This window comes from Opisthorchis viverrini, assembly GCF_000715545.1.
Source record: "Opisthorchis viverrini unplaced genomic scaffold opera_v5_347, whole genome shotgun sequence".
In the NCBI taxonomy this organism is placed as follows: domain Eukaryota; kingdom Metazoa; phylum Platyhelminthes; class Trematoda; order Opisthorchiida; family Opisthorchiidae; genus Opisthorchis; species Opisthorchis viverrini.
Genome location: NW_008751997.1, coordinates 232138 through 247202, shown reverse-complemented (window position 1 = coordinate 247202; position 15065 = coordinate 232138). Strand labels below are relative to the sequence as shown.

The following is a 15065-nucleotide window of genomic DNA, read 5'->3' as shown; positions in this document are numbered from 1 at the left end:
AAGTGGGAACCGACAGAACTGCTCAATAAACGTTGCATAATCAGTTATTCTCCACCGTTTTACTGTCTGCCTACTGTCTCTTATGAACCGCCTAGTCGGTTACTTGATGATTCCATGAGAATTCATGGGAAATGTTTTCATCTCCGTTCCAGCATCCTCTCATCCTGACCAAAAGCAAACACGTTCAAAGTTTAATCCCTTTGATTCTGCTCGCTCGGGAACAAATACGGGCTGCGATGCCGTCTTCTTAGCCTTGTCCACCAATTGTGGTTGCCTAAATTCGACTACAGCCGATCGATTGTTTACCCTGCATTCCTCGATCGGCGCGCGGATTCCTAGTCAACGATTCCCGTGTACTATACTTCTCTCTCAAGTTAACCCGGACAAACCCCGGTTCAGACAATCAATATCCACTTTTCACACCGATTTCGTTTCATCTGTCTCATTTTATTTATTTCGTTGGACAGCCACTGCATAATACCTAGGAGTACCTACACACACACACACACACACGTGCACACCAGTTCGCCAATTTGTCAATACCGAGAAGATTCGCGCCTAATTTTTTCTAATTTCATTATCGTCGCACTAGATTTGAGTTTTCTTGTGTTTTTTTTTCATTGACTCCCTCCTTCAAAAATCGCGCCAGCCGAGATTCTATGAAATGAAAATGAAGCAAACATTTTGGTCTGGTCTGTTGGATTTTGCTAAGTAAACCTATTCTTGCATCGCTTATCCTCAGAATTTGATATTTTTTTGATGGACTGTTCGGGGTTTTGTCCCACTGCGAACACATGACCATGGTTCGAGGGTAAATCGGTAGGTTAACGAAGGTAGCAGATAAACGGGACTGTATTCGCAGAGGGAAGCTGGTATGATTCTGTGACATGTCCGCCTTATCGTAGCTAAGCCATCTGCGATATGGTCAGGGCTGACGGTCAGCCGGACTGACCTCCGTTAACGTGAGTTGAACTTCCGTAGAGGTCTACATGCGGATGAAAGCATCAACATGTAGTCCCGTCTTGTTCCGACGCATAGATGTCATGCAACTGTTGGGCTAGCGAGATTAGATACGACAGTCACATACGAGAACATAAAGTCCAGAACTCGGACTCAGGGACATGCGTTTCACTCTCTACGTCGTTCGGAACGGTTGTTCTGCTAATTTCCATGGCGAGAGGTGAGCCGACACATTAGGATCGTGGTAGAAGGTGTCCATTTGAAGTCATTGCAGTGTGTACGACCCGTTGCCTATTTGGAACAGCTAGTAACCACAGTATAATCCCCCTTATCATTCATTTTCAGATTGGATGCTTATTCAAGAGATGACCGCCGCAAAGGGAGAAGGGTGGGTGTTGACAATACAGTGCACAGAATTGATACGCTACTCATACGGTTGCTGAAATTCCCAACTGATCCGCACTTCTTGGGGCCCATCAGGTACCAAATCAAACACAAGGCGGCAGGGAGAGACAGATTCATCTGGGTTCCAGGTGGTTCTCCCCTGAGAACCAAATTTGGATGCGGATGAGTGTATTAGTCGAATTTCGAGCAGTTTTGGTTCAAGTGGAACATACGATTGCCAGAAACTCGGGTACTGAACCTGCATGATGAGCCCAAGAAGGGTGAAACCGATCGTGCGCTGTCGAAGAGTTTTCAGCAACCCTATGAGCTGCATGATACGTCCGCGTTCTGCTTTGCATTTCATCAAACAAGTCCGAACAAACATGCCCAGTGTTGCTCAACCGTTTAATGATTTCGGACGACAAATGCGCACGCCGTCACATGAGAACGATGGCCACATGTTCACCAGGCTCCCTTTCCCGTGTTTTCAGGTGACGCTTAAGCCTTTAAAAGTCCAAATGATGTGATCCAGCTTAGATCACTCGCGATAGTTGCATTGGTCGTTACAAGCTGAGGAATGTTTCAGAAAGCAAGAACCCCACGAACAACTTATTGTTACTCGTGATTGAAGAAAGTGCATCCATTCGAATATCCGAAGTGGCTCTACCGATGCAGCGCGGTCTTGCAAGCAAATGAACAGAACGCGAGTGGATCCCATGTATGTTCGAGGTCATTTGGAATACTCGAGGCCACAAGATAGAGCGCGGATTTACTGACCGGAGGGTCCGTGGTTCGAACCGGACCTCTGCTTCTCGACTTCCTCTATCTAGGCTTGGGCAATATCCCAACCCTCGTGCTGCCCTCGGTGGCCATGCCAGCTAGACACCGAAAAGATGTTACAGCTGAACGACTACCTTTGTAATTAGGACAACCTTCTCTCGAATGTTCTATTTTTGTCCAAAAGCACTCTCCATTCCTGGGGCGGGGGATTCGAATCGCGAAATTCCGCAGTGGAGTTTCGCTGCTGAGCCGAAATGTGAGTAGCTATCAGTTATACATTATCATCATCGACCGTATCCAAGGATAGTCCACCAAAAGTGAAATACGCGTGACGTTGACTAATTCGGATGTCAAAAAGTAATGAAGAAAAATGGAAAGGGAGAGAAAGAGAAGAGAAATTATGAACCATGTCCGAAACCACGGGTGATCCGTGGTGATCGACAAATCTGGCGACGAAGGGAGAATTATCAAGCACAACTAGGAAAGGCAAAAAACATCATAGCAACAGACAATCCAAAGTGGCCGGAGAATGAACGTCGGGAAAAGGCGCGTTTGGTCAATCAAAGACGGTCGTGCTTTTTGTGTTTTACTGGTTCATTCGGTGGAACAAACGGGCGGGGGGGGGGAAGAGATCCGAATCATGAACAAACAGAGGTAGACAAAGCGGGCAATCGGAACACAACATCACCAACACAGATTGGAAGCCACGGGTGCGGGGAGAATGCAAAAATACAGGGTACATAGAAAAGAATACTGTGCAATCCTCTCTGCCTTAACCACCGTGTTCTCCGCACGCACACACACACACATCCGCACCAACAGTGGTGATCACACTGAGAAAGCCGGATACTAGAGCACTTGAATTCGTGAGAAAAGCTTAAAAATAAAATGCAAAATTTTAGGGGCATTGCCCTCTGGCCACCGAACGCCATCGTTAATGTGGAAATAAATAGTAATGGACCGAAAAATGTGTTGAGCCGAGGCTCAAAGGTAGAAAAATGTCAGGTGAAAATATCGTTGTGCGGAAGGACAGAATGTGAGCAGCTATACAATGCATTCACATGGCCTCCTTATGTCGATAGCGAGTGAGAGACACGATTGGGCAGTTGGGGGGGGGGCTAGGATGGACGACAAACTAACCAGGAGTCACGATGTAGTTAGTTGACCGGACAGGGAATGTCTTGGGAGAGTAACTGTTGCCATCTGTCCTAATCAGAGATGCACGCAGCCACCAGTCACGAAAGTCCTGGTATAGTTCTCCGTTATTGGACGAGTGGGTATGCAAACTTTGGACGTACAGTTGCATTGATTTCGCCCGAAAGTTTGGCTGCAATTTCAGATGAATAGAAACCGAGAACAAGGTCAGCGTGAGAAAGTCAACAGAGCTACGGACTCGCGCGCATCCTCACCGATCTGAGGTGCAAGCGAGTCGTACACAAGTATCTAATCACTTTTAGTGGTTCTAGTCCAGCCATCGACTACCCATGGGCACTATTTCGTCGCTCCTGATTCCTACGAATAGGCCGTGAAAACGCGTCCCTTGTAGGACTAGAAGACAATACTATAAAGACCAGGCCTTCTTCATCATCATCATCATCAAAGACAGCAACATCAGTATTGGCACTGATGATCCACCCACATGGACGTGTCTGCGTGGTGGAGAGACGGAACAAGTTTCTGGATTCAAATTCTGGGCCCAACCATCTTACCAACAGACAAACGAGATAAGTACTGCGCTAAACATGCAGGTGAACAATGAGCTGTGGCAAAAAAACGACTGAAATTAATCCGAGCACAAAAATCCACGTCATCAACTCACCGGTCTTCCTAATACTAATTTATGCCTGGGAAACGTGGCCTCCGCTAGTTGAGGACATCCGGAAGCCAGAGGTTTCCCTAACGTATACCCAAAACTCGTCACTTGGATCGTGACGAGATCTGGAAGCCATGTTATAATCAGTTATGCTTATCTCAGGTCTTTGCATGATGACGTCTACTGTGGGTTGGCCATCTAGTACGCAAGAACGATGCTAGAAATCCCTAAACAGAACTTCAATAGTGGCGTTGCCGGATCAGAGAACATTTAAAAACATGGACCACGACAATCAGCAACAGTCTCCACGCAGTCCGCAGAGTACGCCAATGAAATCAGGACTGGATCGCGACCTGTGTATATCTGGCAGTTCCCCTTCGAGACATTGCTGAAGCTGACTCAACCTGACCAAGGTAGTCGTTCAAAATTAAAAAAGGGCGTTGCATGATAACAGGAGGTGCGAATTTAGCCGTTTGAACATGCACAGTTGAAGTAGAAAGTACCTTTTGCGTCTTTACTATAGAACCAACAGCTAACCTGAAAGCGCTTGAGTTCGAACCCGAGGACAAAATTCTGGGATACTATCGAATGGGGGCGAGATGGCTGAAGTGGTTAGAGCACGAGTTTACTGACCGGAAGGTCCGTGGTTCGAGCCCGACCTCTGCATCTCGACATCCCCTGTCTAGGCTTTGGCATACTGGCAGTATTCCAGACCTCGTGAAACCTTCGGGTTGCGGGGCAGTTAGGCACCGGAAGGGTGCTACGGCGATGGCTGTCTATTGGGTTACCAGGGCCCAGCAACGAAAGGCCTTATGTATAGTGTGTTGCGATGGTTTTTGTGCGAATGCAAAGTACCGAGCCGAACTGATCGCCGCAGCATCCTTGCCGGCCTGACCTGTCAGTTAAACAACTTGACGATCGTAGGCGAACTGGGCATTGTAAATGAAGAGAACATTAGCAGCTCCGATTGTAGTGATAACCGTTAGTTCGTTCGCTGAGCTGGGCGACTTGCTTGAAAACGTTTGATTACCACTCGAGATGACATCAACAGTGTGTTGAAAGTGACATTTCCACTCATCACAATGCACTGATGACGTCACCAATTAGGCACCTTGGCTGGCTGATTTTCGGTAAAAATCGCCAGCTACGTCGAGAAATGCATGGTCCATGATAGATACGCAACCCCCAATGTCCACTTCCCTTCACCGATATTGTTTACTTCAGGTGCAGGACGGATAAAACAATCGAGTGAATCGATGCAGTCCAGAAAGGAAGCACTTGACACAAAGTTGACAAATCTCGTGGTATGGCAGTGACAACTTTAAATCAACGATAATCATGATCTAGCGGTGTTAGTCGCACCTGGACAAATAACTATGATAGACCGGATTTCAGGAAGAACTGGGGGTCAAAATACATGCCTAGAATTTCCTGTGTCACTGGCCAGATAAGGGGACAAGCCACATCGTCCCAAACTGTGGCCTTCTTTGCAGTCGCTCAACAACAAACCATGCGCGATCCAGTATTCCGATTAATGGCTGACAACGCATGCCCACTGTTCCTATTCCGTCAAGAACAATCCTTTGGCAACCTGATAAGAATAGCCCAGACGCCCAATCATTGCCCGACAAATCTGCCTCGCACGCCGACCACTCACACTAGCTGACCAATGATCAACCGACTGTCGGATGACAAATGAACGGAACGAAATGGGTTAGAAAACCTCCAGTTTTGTAGGCCACAATCAAAATCACACTGGGAACTTGTTAGGTGGAATTCCACACGGATCCCTCCTTACCACTCGCACTCAGGTGCTGCTACGGCCGAGAAGTCCACCCCACGCAAGATTGGCTAAGAATTCGGGACGCTTGCCGGTCCGGCATCAAGATGAGATCCGATGGGTCGAAAGTCTGGACCCAACAGCCAATCATCACCCAGTATCGCCCAAATGCCGATTGCCAATGGCGCATCCAGAACGCGTCAGAATTTCCAGAAAGTTATAAACGCCTACGCCATATATACGAAGCGTTGTACAACTGCTCCTGATATACCTTGTACACCTTTGGTGGTTGTTTTTGACGTGAACGCTAGCTTAGGAGGCTCAGACCGAGAAGCTAAGCTGAGAGAAATACCGTTACTACAGAACTTACCAAAACACCTAACGGGAAGCAACAGGAGAGATGGGTAAGAGTAACAAATCTACACAGGGGGTCCCATTCGAAGGCGATCGAGTGCACGTCGTTTGACGTTGGACGATATTAGCGGATTGCTGTCCAGTGCACGGCCGAGTAACTCCACAACAAATTGTGTAGTGAACTGCGGCGAACTCCTGTCGACCGTTTCGAATGCGGAGACGAGCTCATCTATAGAATCGGCTGCACCACTGCGAATTTGATCGTAGACACCCCGGAGCTGAAAGGTAAGAACGTGTAGACTTTTGGCTACCACCGGACAACACACCAAACACAAAAACTCCGCCCTGAAGTCCACGTCGTGTGCCCATGAATTTTCTCGTTTTGACAGTAGAACTGGTCATTTTTAGAAATGAAAAAAAAAACAAATTACCCCAGATCGATCGAACGCCCATATGCAAAAATCGTCCCATGAATGACTGCCTTTTGGCGCTTTCAAAACAATATTGTGGGAAAAATTTCCGATCAATTCGGACCATCTAGCAGCCAGATTAATCCGAAAAAGCTCAAAAATAAAACTACTTTCAGAGTTGAGACTGATCACAACTCAAATACCCCATATGCGTGGGGTTGTGAGGCTTGGTTGACCAAAGAATAACAAATGAGCGAAATACACTCACTTGCAAACAAATATGGTTTTGCGAGAGACTCCTCTGGAACCCAGCTGAATCTCTCGTTTATGATGTCCTCAGGCAACTGAATGTGCTGCACCAGGCTGCCTCACGTTTCAGTCGCTACGATATTCGAGATATTGCGATACATATATATTTGTTATCAACTACTCTACTCTACTCTACTACTGCGCCTACCTGATGGGCCCCAAGAAGGGCGAAACTGGTCGTGGGCTGTCGAGGAGTTTTCAGCAACCTTATGAGTAGTGCAGAACAAATGACGAATGAGGTTTGCACTCGAATGGACGTCGCCGCTGAACGAAAACCAACGCAGATATCAAGGTTGCTGTGATAACCTGTTGCCCTGAAGCCTAAATTCCATTTCTTGTGCGTAGTGAAGCAAACCAAACTGAGTGACAGATGACGCCATCAAACCAGTTGACGCGGGACGGGTTCAGATCAGTAGCTATGGGTTCGGCATGAAATCGATCATATGCTCATTATCGAAACTGATCCTACGATCTTTGGCTGATGAGTGCAATGAAATCGCCGGGTCCCATTCAAATTTGTGCAATTGACCGGGGTTCCTAAAAAACTGCGCGATCGATCTCCACCGACATGAACGTTCAGCTCATCAAGGCTAAGCCACAGTTGGCGCAGTCCATTTAGATGATGGTTGGTTCGGTCATGTAGTCTAATTAGTTCCTCGACAGGAGTAATCTGCCCACCTGGAAGCTTTTGTCAACGATACAGATGGACAACATGCGATGGAAACTTTCTACTGCGTGTCTTTGGTACGTGTGTGTTAACTTTTCGGGCTGACCCGTGCACCTGAACTTCGTGACGGCAGGATACAGTCGGTAAACTCTGAACAATACTCATTGCTACCTAGGGATAACCTAAGGAATGCCTTCGCGTCACTTAGATGGTATGGCGCTGCAAATTTAGTGGGCTCGGTGGATCAGTACGTTGACAATCATTGCTGATTTCATACTCGACGGATGAGTAAGTGTGCATTTCAAGTAACCGTCTGAGCGAATTGGTTGGCGGTCAGGATTACTGACCTTAGCGAACAGAACATGGTTACATGCTCCATTAAAATAAATTGATCTTCGCATTACAGCGCTCTCGTGATGGACGAGTGAAAACTGTAAAGCAGTTGCGATTCAAGGCGGGCTAAAAAGAGGTTGGCAACAACGAACGAAACGAGCCTTTCTAAGGTAAAGACAGTAAACCTTGAAAGTAACTCCGTATCTTCGGAAATCTCCTGTATAGAAACAGGTGTGCGGTTTCTAGGACAACAGTACCATTCCAATAAACTTCTCATAAAATGGCACTGGTGAACAGAGAGACAATTTGAACTCTGACAAAGGCATCGTCTGTCATTTGGGCAAAGTGCGGCAAGTTAAGTTGCTTCCCCATATTTTTTTTCAAAGCCGATCTAGAATCCTTCTGAAAGCCTCGGCCAATTTTGAAGGGGGACATTCTGTATAATCCAAAGTTGGACAGTGAGGTCCGGCTTCACGCAACGTAGTAAACTACAGGATCTGACCGGCCTGTTTACTGGCATTCCAACTTAACTACTGACTAAGTTTCTAGTAGGCAGGCAAATCCTGAAAGAATTCAGATACTAAGATTAAGGAAGCGTTCAGCTGCTGAGCAAAAATGTCAGCAATAAATACACTGGTGTCGACAGGGGACGTACGAGAAAGGAAGGAACTAGAACTGCGACAATTGCGCCCTCATCTACTTTTCTTTAAAAACTGATGAACGATGTAACATGGATGCTGAACCTAACCTGTGAGCTTATTACGAAATCGGATCACATGTTTCGAAGAGCTGAGCGTAAATGGCACCAACTTACGTTCTCCAAAAGTGGGAGGATGTGCAGACGGAGGCATGCGGAACGAACGAGGGGCAGGGGGGCTACCGTTGGTTCGGGGGAGTGAGCGGATTCGTAGCGCATCGAGATCGGACGCGTCACGTTATTATTGCCTGTAGGTCTGGAGTGGCCATCGACCACCAACACTGTTGGGTGTGAGGATACCGGACGTTGGCGCTGTACAAGCGTCTCATGATCCCCAACGGCTAGTCCAGAGAAAAAAAGAATAGGTGGATAAAGGGAAAAGGCACGTGAAAAACACACAGGCGTTTTAGCTTCTTCTACATGGTCTCAGAATGAGACAACATTGTGAAACCAAAATACGTCACGAGAACAGACGAATGAATAAGAAATATTTTCACTGTTGGGTGTGAGGATACCGGACGTTGGCGCTGTACAAGCGTCTCATTGATCCCCAAGGCTAGTCCAGAGAAAAAAAGAATAGGTGGATAAAGGGAAAAGGCACGTGAAAAACACACAGGCGTTTTAGCTTCTTCTACATGGTCTCAGAATGAGACAACATTGTGAAACCAAAATACGTCACGAGAACAGACGAATGAATAAGAAATATTTTAGCAAACCGGCGAGCCGTGAGCCGAATCTTGGAAGATCAGTATCCCAAGGTGATTGGCTAGCCCGATCGGTTCCCACTATGGTTTCTAATTCGGACCGATTCAGTTCATAGATGCCATGTAACTCGAAGGAAACTTGAGGTCCACCAGGCTATCAACACCCACATACAAGCTATAATGTTGGTGGCTCAAGTCCAGCTGTAGCACCCCTTCAGTGCCTAATTGCCATGCCACCCGAAGGTTGCACGAGGGCTGTGATACTGGCAGGTTGCCCAAGGCTAGATAGGGGAACTCGGGAGGCAGAGGTTGGGTTCGAACCACGGTCAGTAAATTCGCGCTCTAACCTGTCGGGGCATCTCGCCCAACTTTGTGGCTCAAGTTACAAAGTTTGTCTTTGGTATTCTTACTGAGTTAGCGGTTGCGAAGACACAATGTACCGTTTTTTTATGCACAGCACAAAACGAAACACTGACAATGCCAACTTCCCTCCTGTTGAAACCTAAGTACTAAGCTCAAAAGACAAACAAAACAAGTTAGAAGAAATTAAGCTCAATCAAACCCTGAGACAACCCACCCCTCCGTGAAGAAATCGCACCAAGCTACAGGAATTAGTAGGTCGAATACCTAACAAGCGATATTTCCTCCGAGCATGAGCCGACTTAGCTCAACATTCGTCGCGTTCCTATCAGACTCAATGGCTGTCTCGAAGACAACGATTGTCAGTGATACGGGAAGAAGTCTATCCCACTAAATTGTGTTCCTCCGATATTGGCACACAACAGTATCATTAACAAACCCCACAATGAGTAAAAAACATCAGTGAACGTTAAATATGTGTGAACCGCACGGTTAACTGACAGGAATGGTAGCCGAAACTCCTTCGGATGGAAACGACGGTTTGTACTCAGTCGATCGATAACCACTCTACTCAGTTCCACATAGCTGAGCGCACAAAAAACATTCGACACAACCTTCCGGTTTGAAATGACGCCAAATCCACAAATATTTGACTCAAATGTGCCAGTATGTGTTGCGAGTGTGTGCAGCGCATCGATCGGAGTCGTGTGACGAACGCAAACCAACAAACGTCGAGTATCAAATCGTATTCCGTGGAAAAACAGCAAATTCGAACGGAGTAGAGAGCAGGAAAGTTAGGTGGCACACACCGGACGAAACATGTTAGAAACTGCGAAATGTACACATGGAGAGAAGTGAATTGGCATGCTGGGGAAAAAGAGGGGCAGGTGGATAAATATCTGACACTGTCGTTCTACGATGCTGTTGGATGCCTCAGATCGATTATTTCACGAGAACTGCTCATCGATACGAGTGGAGTGGTGTAATAACTGAACCGAAAATCGGGTTTGGAAAACTGACAGTTGATCAACGATAAACAACTGCACCATAGTTACAAGAAATGTGTCTTCCACTTCCTAGCTTCAAGTGATAGTCACTCATAGGTCGGAGTGGTCGCATTGAAATCCAGTAGCCAGCGAGATCCAACCTCATGCGTCGATGGATAAGTACAAGTTGAACTGATCTTGTTGACACATTGGAACACCTTGATGTATAGAGTTCACGAAATCCCTGTATAACTACTGTCTTCAATAGCTCTAAAACATCGCGAGCTTGAATGGAAAATTCCTGACACGAGGACCACACAACTTTTAGGATCTTATGATGATTCGCCACTTCTGGCCCGTTGGGTTCGACAGCCAGTCCAAAATCGTATGAGGAGGGAAACGATTGCAGAACAGTTGAAAAAGGCTGAAAAGTAATTCAAGGCTGCAACGTTGCAAATTCCGAGAGTCTCGGCAATTCGTGAGATACACACTGTTGATAACTCTCGATTTTCGGCTTAGACTGGTTTCACTTGCAGGATGAAGCCTCGGATGAAATCCACAATAACACAAAGTAAAGCGCGAGCTCCTGGATAAGTTCGTCCGTTCAAGATCCATTGATGGTTCCTGACTAGACTGTGGTGAGATATTGCACAGTCTTGGTTTTCCCCAATAAGCCACGCAGGACGCAAACTGCAGTTCGAGAACCAAACTTTCACAATCGGATGAATGCATCCTGAGGTTGGGGTATTCCTCCAACCCGGATGAGTGCTTAGAGTGAATAAAGACATACTTCAGAATAATACCTTACAATATTGTTGTTCTGTCCACTTATTATTGTCAGTCCCTCGTAAACCAACAAGTCCTTGTCGATAGTGCTGAAATATCCCTCTACACCTAACTCTCAACGGTACCATCCATCTGTGTCCTTCAGATCATTTCGACTAAACCGCTACTCTTCTCCACACTGCATTTTCCCTTGGTGGTTCTCTTACCCAAAACGCCAAACTTTCAAACTCGTCACCAACCGCTCCACCCTACTCTCATAAAATTTTGTTTTAGGATTCACCTCAACAAACTGCCTTGAGTGTGTTGTTTTTTCATCAGTTTAAATCGATACTTTCCATCATCCAAATTTACGTATAAAAATTTATTTTCTGAGCTAGTAGATTGTTGAATTGGAGACTGATGACGGAGTGTCATCTACCTGTTTAGAGTGCGTTTCGGGGACGATTCTTGCTCGAGTGATTTTCCGCGAGAGAACAACACACGAGGAAAGATTAGCTTGTGCGAATCCATGGAGCATTTTTATCAGGCGAATTTTCCGTGCATGGCCAAAGTGGTATTGGTATACCATCACCTAGGTGCTTACTTATCGGATAACGGACTTTCGAAAGTCGCGATAGATATGCCTCGACCACGGCGATCGAGTGAGCCGTTTTCAGGGGATCACATTGATCCAGTACCATAGTGGAGGCGAGATGGACCAGTGATTGGAGCGAGAATTTACTGATCGGAAGTTCCGTGGTTCGAGCCCAACCTCCGTCCCTCGACTTGCCCTGTCTAGGCTTAGGCAACCTGGCGGTATCCCAGCCCTCGTGCTTCCTTCGCTGAGCAACCCCATCACCAGATAAGTCGATGTCATCGACCTTACGGCCATGAATGAACGCCATTCGTGACGGATTCGAGCCTGAACAGGGTTCTGGAGACTAACATGGATTTTGATATCGATGAGAGTCTTATGCGGTTCATATTCCCAACTGCCTTTCATGCAGGTATTATGCATTAAAAGTTCCCAGTTTCCCGAAATGAAAATAAGGGTACAAATTAGACGGATATATCCAGGATATATCCAATAGATCCAGGTAGATCAAACAACCATGCTGGCTTTCCGTCCCTATCGAAGTCAGAATGAACTCATGTTCAAATAAGCATCTTAGCTGAGATGGTTAAACTTATCCTCTGATGGTCAACTTTCACTGGGCTAGTTCGCCTTCGGTTAACACCAAAATGAATCTAAAAACTGATCGTTTAGCTGTTGTAACATCATTTCCGCATCGATCTGCCGTGTAACCCGAAAAAGCACGAGGATTGGGGTAGTATCCATATGCCTAAACCCGGATAGGAGCAGTCGAGAGGGGGGTTCGAACCACATACACTCTGGTCATTCACATTTCGCGCCGTAACCACTAAGCCATCTAGAGATCGACCGCCAAAGTGGTCGTTACCGATTAGTAGAGCGCACCAATCAGTATCGGTTATCAGAAATAATTTATCCTACCTATAATTCCATAATTTTTTTTAACTCGGGAGATATTCTAGGGGGAGCTGAAAAACGCCACTTTCATGTGCATAGGGTGGTACAAAAAAACCGAGGGTCGAGGAACGGAACCCAACCAGGCGTATAGGACGAATAAAACCTCTTAGGAAGGGCACCGACCTGCAACGTTTCGGAGAACAGGTTGATTGGGCGTGATGTCCTCGATGGATATTCTCCGAATCATCTGAGATGGAGGAGGTGGTTGGTGCTGTTGTTGTATGATAACTTGGGGACGGGGAGCTGGAGCAGTTGTGCTGGGCGGATTATTGTTTGACTGGATGTGAGGAGGAACAGGAGGCGGGAGTCCGGACTCTGAGGTAACAACTATTTCAGCAGTGGTGGTCACCGGGCGTGTGATGGGAATCCCAGGAGAGGCAGCAGTCTTTGAGGAAATGATTGAGATCGCCTGAGGGGAGCTACGGGACACCGGGACGTGTTGCGGTGGAGCGGGTTGTTGCGAGCTGAGAACAGTGAACGCGTGAAGTACAACGGTAAGCACGGGCGTAAGGTATGCCAGACGCTTCCAATCTACACATTTAAGCTTGGTTTCAAAAATGTAACCCTAAAGAGGAGATGGATGATATTCTTGGGAGGGACAGTCAACAAGAACGGCCTTCCACGCTACCCGTGTGATGTTCCAGCAACCTAGTGGAATGTTTCCCTTCCCGTACTGTGTATGCATAAAGGAGGCCCTCCAACAGAACGAGTTTTCATTCAGATTTACTAAGATTTATCAAGGGAGAATCATGAAGTGGCTTCAAAGGATGTTCGAAAAACTGATTACATCTCATCTGAAACACATGGTTTCCCCTTCGTTGTCAAACACCGTACGGATCAATAGTTATGACGAGGACTTTGAAACCTGCCTAATTCCGTTCACGGAACAAGTAACATGGCTCTGAAAGTTAGTCGCACATCCAATAAGCCGAGGCTGTAGCCATTCGTTCATAATTTAATCCACAAGTGTCCTTTCCCCAACACCGATGAAAACCTAACCTGACTAGTACAGCAACAAAACAAATTTCCACGAGACCCAACAATCCGTTGGGCGCCTAAAAGAAAGGAACGGTGCGATGAAAGCGATGGTGCTTCAGTGATCAAAAACATGGCCTCTAAGCTCATGGAAAGCACCAGAACTATACTTATTTGACCATGGATGTTCCCGAAGCATCACCCGGGTCGCGTGGAAACATCGAATCAACAGTGTTGAGGTTTGGGGAAGGAGGTCTCACCCGGTGGACGAGCTAAGCAAGCAGGTTAGAACACGTAGTTCGCACGTTTTCCACGTAAATCTCATTTTTCCCGGATCCGCGCTGAGTGCAAGCGACCGAGAGGTGAAAACATCAACAGGTAAACTCAATTAGGTTGATAACTTCCTCCTCCCTGGATTGGGACTTGATCAATGATCAATGGCATTGGTTCAAACATGAGTCAAAGCTAGCGCCTTCAATGTGTGACTGTCCAGTCTCCCGTCTCTTCCGCTCGATTAACATAATTCCTCACTAACTGATTGCTTATGCGAAAGCTCCAACGCCTGGCTAAATCTCCCGTCTTTCAACGACCAAAACCGTGGCCCCTGCAAAGTACCATCGGTACATGGTTACCAGCTGACAGACTGAATGGGTAACACCAAATGGTGGACAGAACCAATCAGTAAGTAGAATAAATCTAAACAAACCAATCGGATTACACGCAAACGAAACCCCTAATAACAAATTCCATTGACAGAAGTAAAAGTAGACCTAAAGGAAATACCCTTCCAAACACGCACTGACGACGTCTTTTCGTACGGTACAAGCTCGGCAAACAGACTAACTAGCATCTGGCGAATAGCAGATGTGACATCAATGAACAACAGCGGAGTCGTGACCGACCTCGTTCCAGGCGAGACATGTTGCATGAAATCATTTCTCAAGAGGATTATGGAGTTTTAATCGCAGAACGTTCCGGAAACATCTGCAAATAAGGCTCAAGGCAAACCCGGACAGGTCTAACTGCCGAGATCAGTGGATGCCACCGCGGATTTACTTTTTGATGGGTCGGATTCCTAACGTCAGTGCCTCCGTGTTAGTTCATCCTCTCGAACCGCTGTGTTGTTTTTTTAAAAAAAGGTTCGCATGTGTGTTTGGTTAACTTGATAGGCTTAGTATTTCAAGCACAGTGGGAAACAGTGACGTCTTGAAGCTGTAAAGATAGGGGCGAGATGGCTCA

General features: G+C 46.5%; 3 protein-coding genes across 3 annotated transcripts in view; 2 read left to right on the top strand and 1 right to left on the bottom strand.

Annotated features, from left to right (window-relative positions):
• The window catches only part of T265_10160 (hypothetical protein), a gene marked incomplete at both ends in the record, with an annotated part of 68258 nt that extends 67531 nt beyond the window's left edge, over positions 1-727 (top strand). Inside the window, one exon of the mRNA XM_009176450.1 lies at positions 153-727. Coding sequence (XP_009174714.1) covers positions 153-251 — 99 coding nt within the window. The remainder of the gene's footprint in view (positions 1-152) is intronic.
• A 1554-nt stretch (positions 728-2281) lies between these two features.
• The window catches only part of T265_15068 (hypothetical protein), a gene marked incomplete at both ends in the record, with an annotated part of 36850 nt that continues 24066 nt past the window's right edge, over positions 2282-15065 (bottom strand). The window contains 5 exons of the mRNA XM_009176448.1: positions 2282-3451; positions 6088-6349; positions 8605-8735; positions 11907-12224; positions 12975-13315. Of these exons, the coding sequence (XP_009174712.1) occupies positions 6137-6349; positions 8605-8735; positions 11907-12224; positions 12975-13315 (1003 nt within the window). The remainder of the gene's footprint in view (positions 3452-6087; positions 6350-8604; positions 8736-11906; positions 12225-12974; positions 13316-15065) is intronic.
• Positions 2485-2868, top strand: T265_10159 (hypothetical protein; the record flags this gene model as incomplete). The annotated part of the gene is made up of 1 exon (XM_009176449.1): positions 2485-2868. One exon carries the CDS (start codon positions 2485-2487, stop codon positions 2866-2868), a length of 384 nt encoding a protein of 127 aa, XP_009174713.1.